General features: G+C 42.4%; 1 protein-coding gene across 1 annotated transcript in view; it reads left to right on the top strand.

The window, feature by feature from the left end:
• Positions 1-18599, top strand: part of LOC117659287 (transitional endoplasmic reticulum ATPase-like) — a 30053-nt gene extending 11454 nt beyond the window's left edge. Inside the window, exons 6-18 of the mRNA XM_034407367.3 lie at positions 420-551; positions 1379-1481; positions 2271-2404; positions 3357-3492; positions 4076-4188; positions 5423-5587; positions 10311-10433; positions 12331-12543; positions 13252-13430; positions 15015-15144; positions 15754-15912; positions 16055-16206; positions 17863-18599. Of these exons, the coding sequence (XP_034263258.1) occupies positions 420-551; positions 1379-1481; positions 2271-2404; positions 3357-3492; positions 4076-4188; positions 5423-5587; positions 10311-10433; positions 12331-12543; positions 13252-13430; positions 15015-15144; positions 15754-15912; positions 16055-16206; positions 17863-17968 (1845 nt within the window). The 3' untranslated portion in view covers positions 17969-18599. The remainder of the gene's footprint in view (positions 1-419; positions 552-1378; positions 1482-2270; positions 2405-3356; positions 3493-4075; positions 4189-5422; positions 5588-10310; positions 10434-12330; positions 12544-13251; positions 13431-15014; positions 15145-15753; positions 15913-16054; positions 16207-17862) is intronic.
• Positions 18600-18958: the final 359 nt, after the last annotated feature.

Below are 18958 nucleotides of genomic sequence, written 5' to 3'. Positions count from 1 at the left end.
GAACCATCTCAGAAGGAATACTCTAATTTTCTAAAAAGTAAAAACGAAGGAGAGAAGTGCTTTCAGACTTGCAAGATTCTGTTTTGTTTATTTATCAAATTTAGAGACCACCCATCTCATTCTCAAAGTGACTCTGGGTGGTATACAATTAAAAACATAAAAACATTGTTCCTGTAACAAAAAGGGTAGTATTAGTATTTATGGTTTCTGGGCTGGACTATCTTGAAGGGCTGACAACAGGGGTAACATTTTAAGAGCAAGTTCTGCGGTTATTCCAAATGTTATTGCTGAGGAGCATACAGATTTAAGATATGAGTCTCCAATTCAACAATTACAGTATATTGTTGTCCTGGCTGGGAAGAGAGACCGTGATTCTTTGCGATGATCTTGTGGTGTGTTTTCTGTGTGCCTTTTGTTAGGATGAAGAGGAGAGCCTCAATGATGTTGGCTATGATGACATCGGGGGCTGCCGTAAACAGTTGGCTCAGATCAAAGAGATGGTAGAACTGCCATTGAGACACCCAGCGCTCTTCAAAGCGATTGGAGTGAAGGTACCACAATGGAGGGCTAGGATTACCATAATTTCCACATTATTGTTTGCCATCCTTCTTAGCTTTACAATATGCCATAATAGTCTATCATGGGCAGATGGACATTCTGTTTCAGTTTCTATTGATCACAATCTCTCCATCTTTCTTTCCAAGCAGGCTAGGCTTTGTAATGTAAACTTTTATTGCTAAAAGAATAAGAGCATGCTAGGGGCTTTTACTATATCTTCACCTAATTTATTGCCCTGAATATCTTTGTTGATTGTATCACTGCCAGTTGAGCCAATTACCGTATTTTTTGGACTATAAGACGCACTGGAGTATAAGATGCAGCTTAGTTTTTGGGGAGGAAAATAAGAAAAAAAGCTGATAGGCGGATGGATCACCACCTGGAGTACCCCCAATCAGCTGTTCCCAGAGGTGAATTTTAGCAACAGGTTTGTTGTTTGTGAGCTTTGCACCTTGCTTTTTTTTTCAGCCTCTGAAACCTGTTTCAGAGGCTTTTTTTTCCTGCTGTTTCGGGGGCTTTTTTTCTGAAGCTCTGTTTCGAAGGGTTTTTTCCTGAAGTTCCCTTTCAGAGGCTTTTTTTCTGAAGCTCAATTTCAAAGGCTTTTTTTTCTGAAGCTCTGTTTCAGTTTCAGAGGCTTTTTTCAGCCTCTGAAATCTCTGTTTGAGAGGCTGGGTGGGGCTGCATTCGGAGTATAAGATGCACCCAGATTTTCACCCTCTTTTTTGGGGGGGGGTAAGGTGTGTCATATACTCTGAAAAATACGGTACTTACTGCACATTCATTTGATGTGATTCCTCTGCTTTCTCTCTTCCTTCCTCAGCCTCCAAGAGGGATTCTTCTTTATGGCCCCCCTGGAACTGGGAAAACACTTGTAGCTCGGGCAGTTGCAAATGAAACTGGAGCATTTTTTTTCCTTATCAATGGTAAGAAACACGGCACGGTGTGAATCTTTCTATGCGAGTGTCATAGAAAAAAACAACTATCCAGGACATCCATATTCTCCTAGTTGCCACATTTCTACATGATGATTGTAAAGGAATTGATGTATATTGCATAGAGTGGCATAACAAATTAATGGGAACCAGTGCAATGAAGTTTACAACTTTGGGCAATGACCAAACGCGAAACAGCAGAAGTGGCAATCCTAAAAAAAGTCCCCTTTTCCAAACCCTGAGGTTTGTTAAAGAGTCCTAGAGTCCTTTTGTTCATATTGCTTAGGCTTAGAACCTGGCTTAGGATCTGGCTATCTACAAGACCGCATTCTGCCACCAATTGCCTCCCACCGACCGGTACGTTCACACAGAGAGGGCCTCCTCAGGGTGTCGTCAGCCAAACAATGTAGACTGGCGATCCCCAGGGGTAGAGCCTTCTCTGTGGGGGCCCCTGCCCTCTGGAATGAATTGCCCCCGGACATACAAAGTATCCCCGACCTCCGCGCCTTCCGTCGTGCAGTGAAGAAGACCCTGTTATTACAGCAAGCCGCTCTGATGGGATAAATGGTTTTAATTTGGTTTTAATGGGGTTTTAAAATTGGTTTTAAATGAGAGTTTTAAATTTGGCCTATGATTTAATTATTTTAATCTGCTTTTAAATTCTATTTTGTACACTGTTTTATTATGGCTGTTCACCACCCTGAGTCCTTCGGGAGAAGGGCGGTATATAAATAAAATAAAATAAATAAATAAAATAAATATTCTGTCTTGCTTCTTCAGGCCCAGAGATCATGAGCAAGCTGGCTGGGGAATCTGAGAGCAACTTACGCAAAGCCTTTGAAGAGGCTGAGAAGAATGCTCCAGCTATTATCTTTATTGATGAACTAGATGCTATTGCTCCCAAGAGGGAGAAGGTAAGGGATGGTTTCTTGAAAGCAAAGTGGAAAGAAACTCAAAGAAACATTCATGGTCTCTGTGACTGAGGTGGTGGCAATTCCATTCAGTTGCCCACACCTCAGATGTTGGTAGAGTTGTTTCAATACAAAGAGTGGCCTTAAAGATGATAAGATTTCATCAATGGGTGAAACATTAATTTGTACAAAGCCCTGATCTCTTTCCTCAGCACTAATGTGTAAGATCCAGGTTTCTGAGAAATAATGCATCTTTTTCTTTGGTGAGTTATGTGAAAAGGCAGGCAGGCAGGCACACAATAAAGTTAGAGAGCATAGAAGAGAAGAGGGCAATATGAAATAAAATTCATGCCAGGATGAAGGGGTTGATAATGAAGGGCTGGGGTAGTAGAAATCTTTACCCTGCTAAGTGTTAAGAATAAGTGCTGCCTTAGTCTCATGGCGTCTAAAGACATAGAAAAGCTAGCAAGACACTTACTGGAATTTGTGGTCAGTGGACAAGGTGTTGCTAAACAAAATATTACCTTGATTTATAAATGAATGAATGAATATTTGTAATCGATGGTATCTTTCTTGTTCAGGAGGTGTTTATACATGGTTTTCTGCCCCCATGTTTTATTTTCACAATTCTCTGATTATAATTAGTTGTATTGGGAGACAGTGATGGCCCAAGGTCATCCAATGAGTTTCTTGGCTGAGCAGGGAGTTGAACTTGTTTAAATCCACTATCCAAATAAGGCAATACTGCAAATAATGCATCTCATACTTTCCAAGCCATTATTCCTTTTTTGCCTCCAGTAACAGTCTCATGCAGTTCTTCCACTAGGAGGTGCTGTGCTCACACTCTGAAATCTAGGCAGGTTTGTTGGTTTCTCTAGGATGGCACTGTTGCTGATATTTCAGCATCTTCTTTTCTTCTATGATTCTATGGTTCTTCTTTGCGCTCCCATTTCAGACACATGGGGAAGTGGAACGCCGGATTGTTTCCCAACTCCTGACCCTCATGGATGGCCTGAAGCAACGCTCTCATGTCATAGTTATGGCCGCCACTAACCGACCAAACAGTATTGATCCTGCTTTGCGTCGATTTGGTAAGAATCTGCCCACATTTTTCTCTTTCTACCCCTGCCTTTCTCTTGTCTGAGATCTGATCTTATATGCCAGGGCTGGCAAACTCGCAGCCCACGGGCCGGATGTGCCACACGCTGGCCATGCCCACGCCCGGTTTATCAAAGGGGGAAAACAGTTGAAATGTGTCACATGATGTTGCTGTGGCGACATGAGTTTGACATTCCTGTTATTTGCCATTCATAATGGTATCATGTATCAAAATCACAAGTTACTTTTAGCTATCAGGTTAAAAAAAAGCCTTCGGTCTAAAAACGTTGACTCTCATGCCTTAAAAGTGGCTGTCACTGATGCTTAACTTATTAAATGAAAAGAAGGCAAGTTTTCTGCATTTGGGGACGGCATTCTCTCCACCTCTTTGTCTATCTAACAATACCATTTTTCTCAGGCTCTGTGAACTTTGGAGAGTATTGGGGACAAGCAGACATCATCTCTTCATCAGTCAGCGTGCCAATTAATGCCTGATATATATAAAATACAATAGTTGTGTGGACAAAGTATATGTTCAGGACTGGACAATCCTGTTTACTCACTGCTTTTCTGCAGGGCGCTTTGATCGAGAAATTGACATTGGAATTCCAGATTCAGTGGGAAGGCTAGAAATCTTACAGATACATACCAAGAACATGAAACTGGCTGATGATGTGGACCTGGAGAAGGTAAGGACAAAGAATAAACTATTTTAAGGGATAAGGATAAACAAAATTGCATTTCGTTCAGCTTATTCTATGAATTGGGGCTACATATCTAAATATCTACTGTACAAATATTAAGGATTTCTTGTTAGTAGCAATAACCTTTCTTGGTAATTTTATTCATAAGGCACTCACGTTGCAGTTTCTTTTGACTGAGTTTATTGATAATGGACGTGTAAGATTGTCTACATATCTGAGCACCCATACTTATATCATTTATTTTGGGATCAATTAGTAAATTGTAAAAGCTACATTGTTAACAACTGCCAGCGTAAATTGCTTCCATTAGTTAGAAAACTAAACATGCAACTGTCTTGGATTCTGGGACTAAGGCCATGATTACATTAGCTTGATTAGGATACACAAGCCAAATGAGTATCTCATTAAGAAGTTAGCTGGAATCAAAATTGGATTATGGGAATTAAGAAAGATACATTCAAACAAAATTGCAGAAGGATGGGGGAATCAGAGGTGCCTCATCACTCTCATATTCTTACATTATTTTGCAAAAACGAAGAGTGAAGAGAATGGAAAGGCTTAAAGATAGAAATTCAAACATGCTATCTTAAGGAGAAGTCACAGATTAATTACAGCAGCTGCAACTTTCACATAAGCTTCATCATTGCCTTTCACAGTTTCGTGATTTCTCCCCCATTCTACTGTACTCTTAAAATAAAGCAGTACCATCACAGTCAAAAAGCCATTTTACCTCTGAATTTTTAGCAGCAGAATTCCAGGATACTTGGGAGCTGGTTCCACAGGTTGAAGCTCCCAATATCTGGAACACCTTTCCCCATGCAGTTGGACCAACCCTCTTGGTCTTCCAGAGGGCCCTTAAACATGGTTTTGTCTACTAGCTTGAGCATCTCATGATAGAGTGGAGCTTGTTAGATGGTTGTATGATGGCTAATGGAATGCACTCTGTGAACATTTTCCTGCCATTTTATAAATTGGTTTTTATCTGGTTTTTATTTTAATTGAAATTAATTGTTTTGGTGCCTTTTATATTCCTTTTTATATACTTTATATACCTTATACCCTGGATTATTATTATGCATGCCTCCCAGAATTACTATGTGAGATTAGGAATTATACAAATGTGATCAAATAAATACTGGGAGTAACCCAGGTAGGCTGCGGGGATCTCCCATTGGTTTCCCCCATTAAGTGTTCTGATTTACCTGGACTGTGGTTGCAGGTGGCCAATGAGACCCATGGTCACGTGGGTGCTGATCTGGCAGCATTGTGTTCCGAGGCAGCACTCCAAGCAATCCGTAAGAAGATGAGTGTCATTGACCTGGAGGACGATACAATCGATGCTGACATCCTTAATGCTATGGCTGTCACCATGGATGATTTCCAGGTAGGCTGGTTCTGGGCATCCAATAGCTACATCATTTTTCTACAACAATTTACTTTTGCTTTTTAGTTCCTGTCAACAGAGCCCAGTTCCTCAGAAAAACTGAGGAATCCCAGAACACTCTGTCCCAAATACAGAGAAGATTGCAGTCTTACTCCTCCAGCCCTTTCTTTCAGTGTTACTGATTTATTACATTTCTGCTTTTTAACATAAACTTAAAAACTGATTACAGACAAACGGACTCAACATTTTTCTAAGTATACACAATGGGATCTTGATTTTTGCAAAGACCATGTTCTTTATAATTACTAAATAGCTTCCAACTGTGTTTGTTCAAAGTACAGATGTTTAGGATTTGATTTAATTGGAAGGGTGTGTCTTGTTATCTTGTTATTCTTGTGTTGGAATAATTTGGTTATTGATGTGTCACATCTGTAGCAGGCATGTGCATGGTTCTTCGGCTATACACTATTATATATTTGGATTATAATAGTAAAATCTAATATAAACTAAATGAAAGAAAAGAGAATAGAGAAGAGTAAAGAGTGCAGGAAAAAAGAAAGAAGAAAAAGAGAAAAGTTAGAATATAGTAAAAACTCTACTTTTCCACTATATCTTTTCTCCCATCTTTTTGAAACAATATTTAGAACTATAGAGTCACTTTTTAATAGTAATTTGTTGTTGTTGTTGTTGTTGTTGTTAGTCGCAAAGTCATGTCCGACCCATCGCAACCCAATGGACAACGTTCCTCCAGGCCTTCCTGTCCTCTACCATCCCCCGGAGTCCATTTAAGCTCATGCCGACTTTTTCATGACTCCATCCAGCCACCTCATTCTCTATCGTCCCCTTCTTCTTTTGCCCTCAATCTTTCCCAGCATTAGGCTCTTCTCCAGTGAGCCCTTCCTTCTCATTAGGTGGCCAAAGTATTTGAGTTTCATCTTCAGAATCTGGCCTTCTAAAGAGCAGTCAGGGTTGATCTCCTCTAGGATTGACCAGTTTGATCGCCTTGCAGTCCAAGGGACTCTCAGGAGTCTTCTCCAGCACCATAGTTCAAAGGCCTCAATTCTTTGGTGCTCAGCCTTCCTTATGGTCCAACTTTCACAGCCATACAGTGCAACTGGGAAAATCATAGCCTTGACTCTACACACTTTTGTTGGCAGGGTGATGTCTCTGCTTTTTAGTATGCTGTCTAGATTTTGAACAGTAATTACTCAGCTCTAAATCTCAAAAGTTTCCTGATTCACTTGACCTGAATTAGTTATAATTTTGAAACCAATGCTTTTGTTACTTTTGCCAGCTGAGTCAGATGTAGTCTCCGTAAGTGGACATGATATTCCATATTTATTTTCCCATCTGAAGGAGAAGGGAAGATACCTTCAGTTCTATTAAAGATTTGGTACCTGGTTTTCATCCGCGTGTATAACTTTCAAAGGCTGCAGCTACTGTATTGTTCTTTTTTTCCCCATCCAATTTGAGGTACTTCCTTCTTCCCATAGTTCTCACACCAAACGGCAGCAGTTATCCAAGGTCTTCATAACATCTTTGGGTTCAGCGTCTGCTTTTCCCAGACTGGCCCATTTCTATCTTCACATTTCTTTTAAAGTGGAATGAAAAGTGGAGCTGCTATCCTCTTTAATAATTTGTCAGGTGATTAATAGTGCTAGTCTGAGTCTCAGAAGAGCCATATGTAGGTCACACAGGTGCAAAGCTCTCAGTGGTCACCTTTGCCTGCAGCAGAGTTGTGGTGAAAGTTAACAAGGCATTCAAAATGACTTCAGTTGTACATTACTTCAGTGGACTGGGTATAATTACCAGTCATAAGGAGGTCTGAAATGCCAACGTAGGAAAAAAGTGTTAGCTTATTGTACAATCTTACTCTGGGAAATAAGTTTGGGGAAAAAGTATCGCTATGCGTAAACAGTAGAGAGGTTGGCCTTGATGACTAGAGGGAATATTTGTTACCAAGGCAATGATCACATAAATGTGAATTGACTTCATATAAAAAAAAAATGTGGTGTATGAAAACACCTCAGACAGCCCCACCCCCACCCCCAATTCATACGAAGATAAAAGAGGGAGTAGAGGAAGCACATTCAGATTTGCAAAATTCTGTTACTATAGCTGTTCTAATAAAAGTAGCTTTAGGCCCACACAGCATCTGTTGCTGAGTCTGGTGTACTTTATAGGACTGACATTATGTTTGTAGAAAAATAGTTGACAACAATCAGATTTTGTCATCCTTTAAATCCACACAGGATAGCACGCAGCTTTTTCCACGGTCTATTTGGCAGGGATATTATAATTAAGGATTCTCTGAAATGCATGGACCTATGCCTCCTGCAACGTGTCCTTTATGTCATTTCCAAGTATGGGGAAATATCTTTCTGGAACTATGGCATCACTTAGCTTTTGCAGATCCATACAAAAGGGCATTTTACCATTTTTTCTTGGTGACTGGGCCCATTAGTGCACACCACAGAATAGGGTTTGTAATTTCTTGAATTAGGTCATATTCATTCACTGTTTAAAGGTTCTGTATGCAATTTTTTCAAACAAAACAAAACAAATGAGCACTGTGTGATTTGTGCACTATATGAAGTAACGTTGTGTTGTTATGTGTTATTCATGGCTAACTCTTTTGAGTCAAGTATATTCCATACTCTTGCAGAATTATCTTGTTCATTTTTTAAATTCCATCTGGATCCAAATGCAAATATCTTGTACTTATCCCCTTATTACACATATATTAATAATTGAGGGGGTTCTTTTATAATATTTACTGTATGTCTGAAATTTTTTTTCATATAGTCCAGATTTCTACTTGGACTAGGAAGAGTAATCTGTTTCTTTGATGGTCTTTTCTGAAACAAATACTCAAGGGTCTAATTTGAAATTAAAGTTTGTACCACTGATGGAAAATAAATTCTTCATATAGGTTCAGTTTCTTCAGATACAACTCCATGCCCACATCCCAACACGCCTACCAATTAATCCTTACAAATCATTGTTAAGATTTTGCACCATTTATATATGGCATACAATAGCAAAATCGCCTACTTAGATATTTCCTGTAGTGTGCTCCTCCAGTGGAGCAGATTCCTTTAGCATTGTGGGCTTTACCATATTGTGTACCAACAGACAAAGGAGCTGGTTCTTTTGGGTCTCTCTAGGATACTCTAGACCAGGGGAGTCAAACTCACGTCGTTACAGCATCGTCATGTGACGTATCGCGACTTTTGTCCCCTATGCTAAACGGCGTGGCCAGCACATGATGCATCTGGCCCGCAGACCATGAGTTTCACAGCCCAGCTCTAGACTACTTAACCTGGGCCATCTTCTGTTTTATTTTTTTCCTGTTCGAAATGGCTACCATTTCTCCTCCTCACATCATATGGAGAAGAGGTAATATTTTTTGAACTATTCCTTATATATCTGTTCTCCAAGTGACACCACTAAGTTATGTAAGATGATGAACATTGTCCCTCAATGGTAGATTAAAATCAAATATTTGATTCGAAGTCTTGTGACAAATTTCAGAGCTCCTCATTTAATGTCCTCTACAGATCCAACGTAAAACTTTGCACCCTAGGTAAGACCTAGTGGAGACACCTAGTATTATGATTATTCGAAAGTCGCTTAAGAGCTTCTGTGCTCTGCAAAATAGAAGTGCACTCCATCACTGTTTTAGATCTGATTCCTTGCATTGTTCATTGCTAAGACTTTCATCATTTCCATCATTTTTCTTGTGAATTATGGTAGTTATTTTTCAATATGTCTGTATGTGTATATATATATATATATATATATATATATATATATATATATATATATATATATATATATATATATATATATATATATATATATATATATATATATATATATATTTCTTACTTCTTCGTAGGGTTTATGTGTGTTTTTCTTCTAGCCAGGTTTTCCCTACGTAGCCAAGGTTTTTTTGTAGCTCCAGCTCAGTAGAATCTCATCTACTCGGTTCTGGGCTTTTTTCTTTTCTAACACCTAGCAAGCTCTCACTGCTAGGTGGGAGACCTAAATAGATCCATTTCTAGCTCGTTAGCTGTCATCAGTAGGCCACACCCATATCCTCCCTGTAAAGGCACAGTATCAATTTTCTTACTTCTTCGTAGGGTTTATGTGTGTTTTTCTTCTAGCCAGGTTTTCCCTACGTAGCCAAGGTTTTTTTGTAGCTCCAGCTCAGTAGAATCTCATCTACTCGGTTCTGGGCTTTTTTCTTTTTTAATGTGAGATCGCAGCTGTGATCTCACATTGCTCCTGGAAGCATGAAGCCCAGAACACCAGCCTGAAGATGACGAATGAGACTTCGTCAAAACGTCGCCAAGACACTTACAATTTTATGTGGGAGAAGACCCGAATAACCAAAGACCTGCATACAAACACCCGCGAAAACCTCATTAATATTCCTATGTACACTGGGAAGAATTTTCTAACTCATTTCTGGAAGTTGGGAATATTAATGAATACTGTGAAACTATTACCTCCTTGTATTCCTGTTGCACATCCATGCCACCAATCTGAATATAGAAAGGTTTGTTCTTTTGAATGGGCCTCATGGAATGTTAGGCTTAATTACAGGAATGAAAGCTGAGCAAAATGATGAACTCTCTTGGGGGCAGTCACTGATCTCGGTGCTTTGTGCTATCCTACGAACTGCTGTGGTAACCATGCTGCCCTTTCTGCTTTCCAGTGGGCTCTTGGCCAGAGCAACCCTTCTGCCCTAAGGGAGACCGTAGTGGAAGTGCCGCAGGTCTCCTGGGATGACATTGGGGGCTTGCAGGAAGTGAAACGTGAGCTACAAGAACTGGTGCAGGTCAGTCATTCACACAAGTAGTGCAAACACATCAGAACATACGTGCGTATAATTGTGTCTGCATAGCATAAAAAGATAAAGGACAGTACAAATGCGTTAACTTTGCTGAGATCCAACCCTTGTGAAAAATTTCAGTGTGTCTTGCTTGTAATAGCTCAACTATTCTGGTAAATCAAGGCCAGGGAAGTAAAAGTTCCAAAATGGGGGGGCTAAGAGAACCTTGAGGAAATTAATTCAGTTGAAAGCACATTATAATGCATTGCCATTAATGAGAGCTCTCAGTGGCTTACAGAGCAGCTCCAAGTTACAGTAATGCAGTGGCCTCCTTTAGCAACTGGAAAAATCCATGCATATATTTCTAGGAACCAAAAAGCAATATTTCAGCAGGAAATGAACATACATCTGCCAGCACTGTTCTATTTTATAGCCTTTTATGAACAGCATGTTGGATTATTTAACCTTGAAATTCCCTCTTCCTTTCACAGGCCTCTTGGTTATAAAATCAAAGCCAACTTCAATCCGAATATATCACCACTGAGATAATCAAAATTCAGTGATTCAGAAATGGAACATTCTGAAAAACATGGAGCATGCCAAATTTCTTTTGGATTATGCCAATCCAGGGCATAATCATTTGAAACTAAATTTCCTAAACTAAAGCTCTGACTTGGGCAAACAGAATGTGCTAGAATTCTCTAGAAAATTCCATTGCTGAATTTTACACATCCTCGCACCACAGTATTTATACACAATTTCTGCACTCACTGATCTCATCTCTGCTCTTGGCAAAAAAGCAGACAAGCATTTTGCTTGCTTTGATATTTTAAGAGATGATGGGATAATAAGGTGATGCAGATTGCTTTCAGATTGGAAGCTTAACCAGAATTATAAAAGTTGTGCCCTTGGCATTTCTCCTCTCTAACAATAATGAATGTAAGGTTTGGTGTTTAATGCTTGAAGGACACTGACAGAACCATTTTCATCACAGACATCCTTGATACTGCTTCTATAAATATAAAATATATATTAAATTCACATGCATACATATAAGTGTGTGTGTGTATATTTGAGATCAGCTATAAACCACAGGGAAGAGTATTGGTCAGCTACATATTCTGTGTGCACTAGTCCTCTTAACACAGAGCTCTGGCACCTTTAGAAAACTGCTGAGCTTCCCCACCTATCACCTCCAGCCAGCATGGCCAGTGTTCATTCATAGGAGGAATTAGAATATAAACTCCATTGAGTGCATCCCCAGATAATGTGACTGTCTCCCATGGCAGTCAGATATTTTTTTATAGTCCACCCTTGTTCCAGATTAATAATGAGTGGTGTGCATATTGCCTAGGCCAGTGATGGCGAACCTTTTTGGCACCAAGTGCCCAGACTGGGACACATGTGCATGTGTGTGTGCCAGAGCGCCAGAAACATGAAGACCAGCTAGATGGCATGCGCTGCCTGTTTTTTGGCCATTTTGGGGCCATTTTCAGGCCATTTTTTGAGCCGTTTTCTGGGCGTTTTTGTCCTGAAAAACAGCCTGAAAATGGCCTGTTTTTTGGGGTGTTTTGGGGCCTGTTTTTCGGCGCTCTGGTGCCCAGAAAGAGCAGCTGGCTGGTGTGCTTGGGCATGCTGGAAACCAGAAAAGCAGCTGGCGATGGCATGCGTGCCCATAGAGAGGGCTCTGCGTGCCACTTCTGGCACGTGTGCCATAGGTTCACCATCACGTGCCTAGGCAGTGAAGACAGTAAATGACGGTAAAGCCATTCTCTTTAGCTGGTCTTTACAACCCAGACAATGAAGAAAAGTCAGAATGTAGTTTTTCAAGCAGAAATAGTACTGACTTTTATAAGACCAATGGCTCAAGTTTCTTACTTCTTTTCTCTCTTGTCTTCGTCAGTTCCCAGTGGAGTATCCGGACAAGTTCCTGAAGTTTGGAATGACACCTTCACGAGGTGTCCTGTTCTATGGGCCCCCTGGCTGTGGCAAGACACTCCTGGCAAAGGCCATTGCAAACGAATGCCAGGCCAACTTTGTCTCCATCAAGGGTCCTGAGCTACTCACCATGTGGTTTGGAGAGAGTGAAGCCAATGTCCGTGATGTTTTTGACAAGGTACAGAGTACAAAGTTGGCGGGGGGTGGGGGGGAGGGGAGGAGAAGGGCTGACTGTTGGGGCAGGAACTGGAGGCATCATCTATTTCCCAGTCACCCATAATGTCAAAATGAGCTCTTGTTCTGGTGGCTTCATCCAGACATGCCTGCAGTTTTTGAGTAACAGTATAGAAATGGTTTGCCATCATCTTTCCTGAATTTTTGTTTTACCCTCCAAAGTAATACACAACGCTGGTATTCTCTGGAAGTCTCCCATCCAAGTATTAACTAGTGCAATCTTGCTTAGCTTGAATCCAGACAAAAGTGGCCAGGTTTTGCCTCCTGTGAGGTCCTGCCACCCATAGAAGAAAATGAAAACGTGAAAGAGGTTAGAATGAGCTCCCACTTTATAAATATGTTGTGGAATTTTGGCACTGATTCCGGAGCTTTTATTAAAGGAAGCCATTGGGGAATGTCCTAGGGTGGACATCCCATTTTTAGTAGCTGCCCACAATTCACAGTTCATTGTCTCAGGACAATCCACTAGTTTTTCATGGTCCATTGGACTATTTAGTCTAACCTTCACTTTACCAAAGGATAGTCCTGTAATCCAGGCATCACAGTTGAAATTCATTAATCTGGAAAGGTGGAAGGACTTGGAACACAAGACACATACTTTGCCAGTCTTATATTTTGTTATCTAACTCATATTGGTCCTTTTGTTCCCCAGGCCCGCCAGGCTGCTCCCTGCATCCTGTTTTTTGATGAGCTGGACTCCATTGCCAAGGCCCGAGGTGGCGGAGCAGGGGATGGTGGGGGTGCAGCTGACCGTGTCATCAACCAAATCCTCACAGAAATGGATGGCATGACCAATAAGAAGACAGTATTTATTATAGGTGCCACCAATAGGTGAGAATTTAAAGGAAGGAAGGTCCAGTTCTGTGGGCTGTAGAGATGCTTGGGCAACACCCACTTCTTTGTCCTGTTGCCAGTTTAGCTATTCCTCCTCCAGAGTCCTTTTTTACTCAACTGGTCATTGAGACTGGATTGAAGTAAGAGGTCATTGAGAAAAAGTTAAATCGGACCTCTTCTTTGGAAACAAGTCTCCAGGGTGACATGTGACCTCCATATCTGATTTATGGCCCCCTTTGGCCATAATTTCTCCAATCTGGTAGATTGAATTCTGTCTTTGAAATAACAAACTCAGGAAAACTGTAGTATCAGCTCTATAGTTCAGTATCAACATATTCTAGATAAAAACAAAACACTGTTGTGACTGAGGCCCAAGTAGTTATTACCAAACACAATTCAGTCCTGAACAAACTTATTTTATTAAAACAGCTGAGAATTAATTCATTCTCATCTTAGCCCAAAACAAATTCTTCATAACCAGTCCTAGGGCCTTATCACCAACCTTTGATGTTTTTGGCAACCTGCCAAAGGCTTTTCTTGGCAACCCCCCCCCCCCCAAGTTTAAAAGACACAAGAAGCACTGGAATCAACGTTGCTTTTCTACAAAGAACCCAATGGCCTGTTGCTGCTCTTTTAAGCCTTATGGGAGTGGCCAATCATCTTCTGGCCTTACTCCCGAGTCGTCCTTTTTGCTTCAGCTGCTCTTATTTATCTATTTGTTCAACTTGTATGCCACCTTTCTCCGAAGACTCAAGGCGGCTTACAATGCATTTAAAAACCATATATAAAACATTAAAAGTTAAACCATTAAAAACAATTAAAACCCATTCATTCATGGCCAGATCTCGCCAAATTGCAGCAGCGAGATCAACGGCCCCAGGCCTGCTGGAAGAGCCAGGTCTTCACTTCAATAGGGTGGGGATGGACCTCAGGAGGTAACTGGTTCCAGAGAGCTGGGGCAGCCACAGAGAAGGCCCTCCCCCGCGGGCCTGCCAGCCAGCATTGTTTAGCTGATGGGACCCTGAGGAGACCAACTCTGTGGGATCTTACCGGTCACTGGGAGCTATGCGGTAGAAGGCGGTCTCGAAGATTCCCTGGCCCTGAGCCATGTAGGGCTTGCCTTCTGGCAGCTCTTCACATGCATGTATTAGGAACAGGCTTCTGTTCCTCTGCCTCTCTGCTGTCTGCCTCTGGAGGCTTCGGAGTCCACTCATCACTCCCAGATGGCCTTGGCCCCATCTCTGCCTCCAACACAGAGCCCTTGTCCAGGCCTTCCCCTGACTCCAGGACTGGCCCATTGTCCTCCCCAGCCTCCTCACTGTCCGACTCCACTGCCAGGTCTGCAGGCTGCTGGCAGACCACAACAAACTCCCTGCAAAGACTGTACCACCTCCCCACCCCCCATGGAATATAGTCTCACCAACTTTGCAGTCTTCTGTCCCCTTGACCCCTAGTCTTGCCTACTTCTGCTATAGAGATGCATTCCTGTCAAAGAAGCATCTGAGTTGAGATGCTGGAGCCATTCCTAGGAGAAAAGCAACCCATGAAACTTGCTGTTGTCTCTTTGCCAACTCTTTTCAGACCAGACATCATTGACCCAGCCATCCTTCGTCCAGGACGTCTGGACCAGCTCATCTACATCCCATTACCTGATGACAAATCTCGTGTAGCGATCCTCCAAGCCAACTTGCGAAAATCACCAGTTGCCAAGGTCAGTCAAAGGAGGCAAGAAATGGGCATGTAAAACTAAATCAGCAATAGATGTCAAGGTTCAGGTGTCACCCATCCAGTAGAGGAGGACTGATTGTGACAATCTTTAAAGAGGGTGTGTGGCTCAGTCTTCCCTGAAGTTCTCTAGTGTCAAAGTGAGGAACAAGATGGCAGAAGAGCCATGTGGCGCAGTAGTTAGAATGCAGTATTACAGGCTAACTGTGCACTGCCAGGAGTTCGATCATTACTGGCTCTACATTGACTCAGCCTTCCATCCTTCCAAGGTTGGTAAAATGAGGACCCAGATTGTTGGGGGAAATATGCTGACATTGTAAAATGCTTAGAGAGGGCTGTAAAGCACTGTGAAGTGCTAAGTGCTATTGATATCACTACTCATTCTACGGACAAGACCAAATTGTTCCAATACAGAAAATGGGGCAGTGGCTGCCACTGCCTTCTATGCTGATTCACCATGGAAGGCTAAATTAGTTGACATATAGTCAACTCCTTAAACAGATTTTTGCTGCCCCTCAGCATTCATTTCTCATTTTTGTCTTACTTTGCTAATTTGGGCAAGTGATACTTCAGCTTGTATATCTTTTTCCAACAGGATGTCGACTTGAATTATCTAGCTAAGATCACACACGGCTTCTCTGGTGCTGACCTCACCGAAATCTGTCAGCGTGCCTGCAAGCTTGCCATCCGTGAGGCCATTGAGATGGAGATCAAGGCAGAACGGGAACGCCAGCGTCAGAAGTACGCTGCCATGGTATGGGCACAGTATTTTCCCCTTTCCATTGAAAACCAGACCCGATTCCTTCCCTTATCTCAAGCGCTCTTCTTAAGAGTGTTTTCTCCACCTTGGGGGCTACAGTGTGCCTGACAGCTTTTTCTTCTGTGACTTGTAACAGGATGATGATTATGACCCAGTTCCAGAGATCCGGCGGGATCACTTTGAAGAAGCAATGCGCTTTGCACGCCGTTCGGTTAGCGATAATGATATACGCAAATATGAGATGTTTGCTCAGACGTTACAGCAGAGCCGTGGCTTTGGCAACTTCAGGTAACATTAGAAGAAGTTTGTGCTGCTTCTATCCAGGGGTGAAATCTACTTACCTTCCTTACCGGTTCGGAAGTGCACATGCCACGCGCCTTCTGCGCATGTGCAGAAGGAAAAAAACATTACTTCCTGGTTAAAACCAGGAAGTAATGACACCTGGGCAGCGATTGCTACCAGATCGCCGAACCACAGGGAGAAATTGCTACCGGATCGGGTGATCTGGTCCAATCCGGGAGCATTTCACCCCTATCCCCAAACAAATAAAGGTACCGCAGCACTGGCTGGGGTGGGAGGGCGTAGACGGGGGAGTTGCATTCCTGACTTTTTCCCAAGAAGATCCATACAATTTCATGCATTCATATCAGAGCCCCCCAAATAATTTATAAAATCCTACAGATGGAACAATCAGCGTCTGCAACAAAATGCAGCAGTGCGTAAAAGTGAAGTCAGGATGTCAGCCATTTCAGTCTCCTATTCCCACCCAATTTCCCTGAATGAAAGGTGGGATATAAATCTACTTAAAGAGATTTTTTTAAAAAAACCAATTATTTTTAAGAGGGATATAAATTTAATAAATACTTTGGTGTGCTTGTGCAATTCTAAGATTAGACAGCTAAGATTAGAGCAACATCTGACAGCTGTGGCTAGGGGGACCTTTGCACAGGTTCACCTGGTGCACCAATTGTGACCGTACTTGGATCAGGAGGCTCTTCTCACAGTCACTCATGCCCTTGTCACCTCACAGTTAGATTATTGCAACACGCTCTACATGGGGCTACCCTTGAAAAGTGTTCGGAGACTACAGTTGGTCCAGAACGCAGCCACGCGAGCTGTCGTGGGTGCACCTAGATACACCCACATTACACCAATTCTCCGCAAGCTGCACTGGCTCCCTATTGGTCTCCGGTTGCAATTCAAGGTGTTGGTTACTACCTTTAAAGCCCTACATGGCTCAGGGCCAGGTTATCTTCAAGACCGCCTTCTGCCGCATAGCTCCCAGCAACCGGTAAGATCCCACAGAGTTGGTCTCCTCCGGGTCCTGTCAGCTAAACAATGTCGGCTGGTGGGCCCGCGGGGGAGGGCCTTCTCTGTGGCTGCCCCAGCTCTCTGGAACCAGTTACCTCCTGAGGTCCGGACCATCCCCACCCTATTGGCCTTCCGAAAAGCGATGAAGACCTGGCTCTTCCGGCAGACCTGGGGCCGTTGATCTCGCTCTTGTGATCTGGCGAGATCCGGCCATGAATGGCGTGAATGAGTTTTTAATGTTTTTAATGTTTTTAATTTTTAAATGTTTTTAATAATGATTTTTTAAAATGTATTGTGAGCTGCCCTGAGTCTTCAGAGAGGGGCGGCATATAAATTGAATTAATTAAATTAAATTAAATTAAATTAAATTCTAAACTGCATGGATTTTTTTTTTAATTTTCATATTAAGAACCATATCCATCCATTGGATGTTGTGCTTTTTAAAAAATGCAATGCGGCATGCACCTGAGGGTGACTGCAGTCCTCTTATTAATCCACAGCCACATTCCTGCACTTGAACACTGTGATAATGCATAGCTAGTTCCAGTTAAGATGTCCATTGATTCAGTAGAGTGAATAACTCAGTTTCTCCTGAACTGAACCAGCCCCCTTCCGCCTTTTTTCCCCCTACAGGTTTCCATCAGGCAAGCAGACCAGTGGTGGAGGGGGCAGCAGTGGCAGCAACAGCGGGCAAGGAAGCCTCTTCCAGGAGGAGGGAGAAGACGACCTCTATAACTGATTGTACGGGAAACGCCCCCTTGTGGTGGGAGTGGATGGTCCTGTGCGCTCATATTATTGTGCTCTTTAATGTAAGGACTGACTGATGCTTGAGGCCCTAAACCCTGCCCTCCTCCTTGGTTACAGATCTGCGCTACTCAACACAAGAAAACCTCATGCTTTGTTTTGGTGGGTAATGTTGGGTGCCACTTCCTTTTCTGTCTGGCTTGGCTGTGGCCAGGAATCCCTTGGTTTTTCCACTCTTTTTTTTTTTTTTTAAGATTAAAGCAGTACCTGTGGCAGTCAGAAGGGGGAGACAAAGCTTAAAAGCAGCTGTCATGAGAATTTAACCATTCTCCATCAGACTGGTCCATCTGTTCTAGCGTTTTGCTTTCCATAACAATCAGGAAGCTGCCCGTTGAAGCTCAGATGCGGGATTAAGGCTTCCCGTATACCAGGCCTCTGCCCACAAGTGCATCAGAATGCTTCACACCAGTGCCTGCTCTTGTATTGGCTTCCAGTTTAGAACACAAGGGAATGGAGGATGGGCGGTTTTCCAATCCTGCTTGCAAGCCAGTCCAAACTGTTCCCTTTGACCCCTCTTAGCCCACAGCAAAGCCTTTGGACTAGTAAATAAGGTGGATTTCAACAAACTCTGGTCTGTGTTATTAGGTGACAAAGACTTCCGAATGTCCAATAAACTGAAAGCGCACGCATCTTGCAATAGGAGGAATCCTATGAAGGCTGCAGAGGGCAAAACATGCTCAGGGGAGAGAGAGATGGGCGTATCTATACAACATCCTTCCCTGGGTATAAAGACTGTCAGCCCTCTGATTCTTTCCAAACGATATGCCTGCACATTGTTGCCTGTATCTTGCTGTCTACCTGCAACTGGGAATTCTTACTCTACTCTGGGATATTTTCCATCTAATCTTGCCTCCAGATACTGCATATGTATAGCAACACTGTGTATCTTGTACTTTCTGTAGCCTGCCCGGCAGAGAATCTCCTG

The sequence above is a fragment of the Pantherophis guttatus genome, chromosome 2 (genome assembly GCF_059756535.1).
Source record: "Pantherophis guttatus breed Tessera chromosome 2, ASM5975653v1, whole genome shotgun sequence".
Classification (NCBI taxonomy): domain Eukaryota; kingdom Metazoa; phylum Chordata; class Lepidosauria; order Squamata; family Colubridae; genus Pantherophis; species Pantherophis guttatus.
The sequence above is the reverse complement of the archived record's forward strand: the minus strand, read 5'-3'. Positions and strand labels throughout refer to the sequence as shown.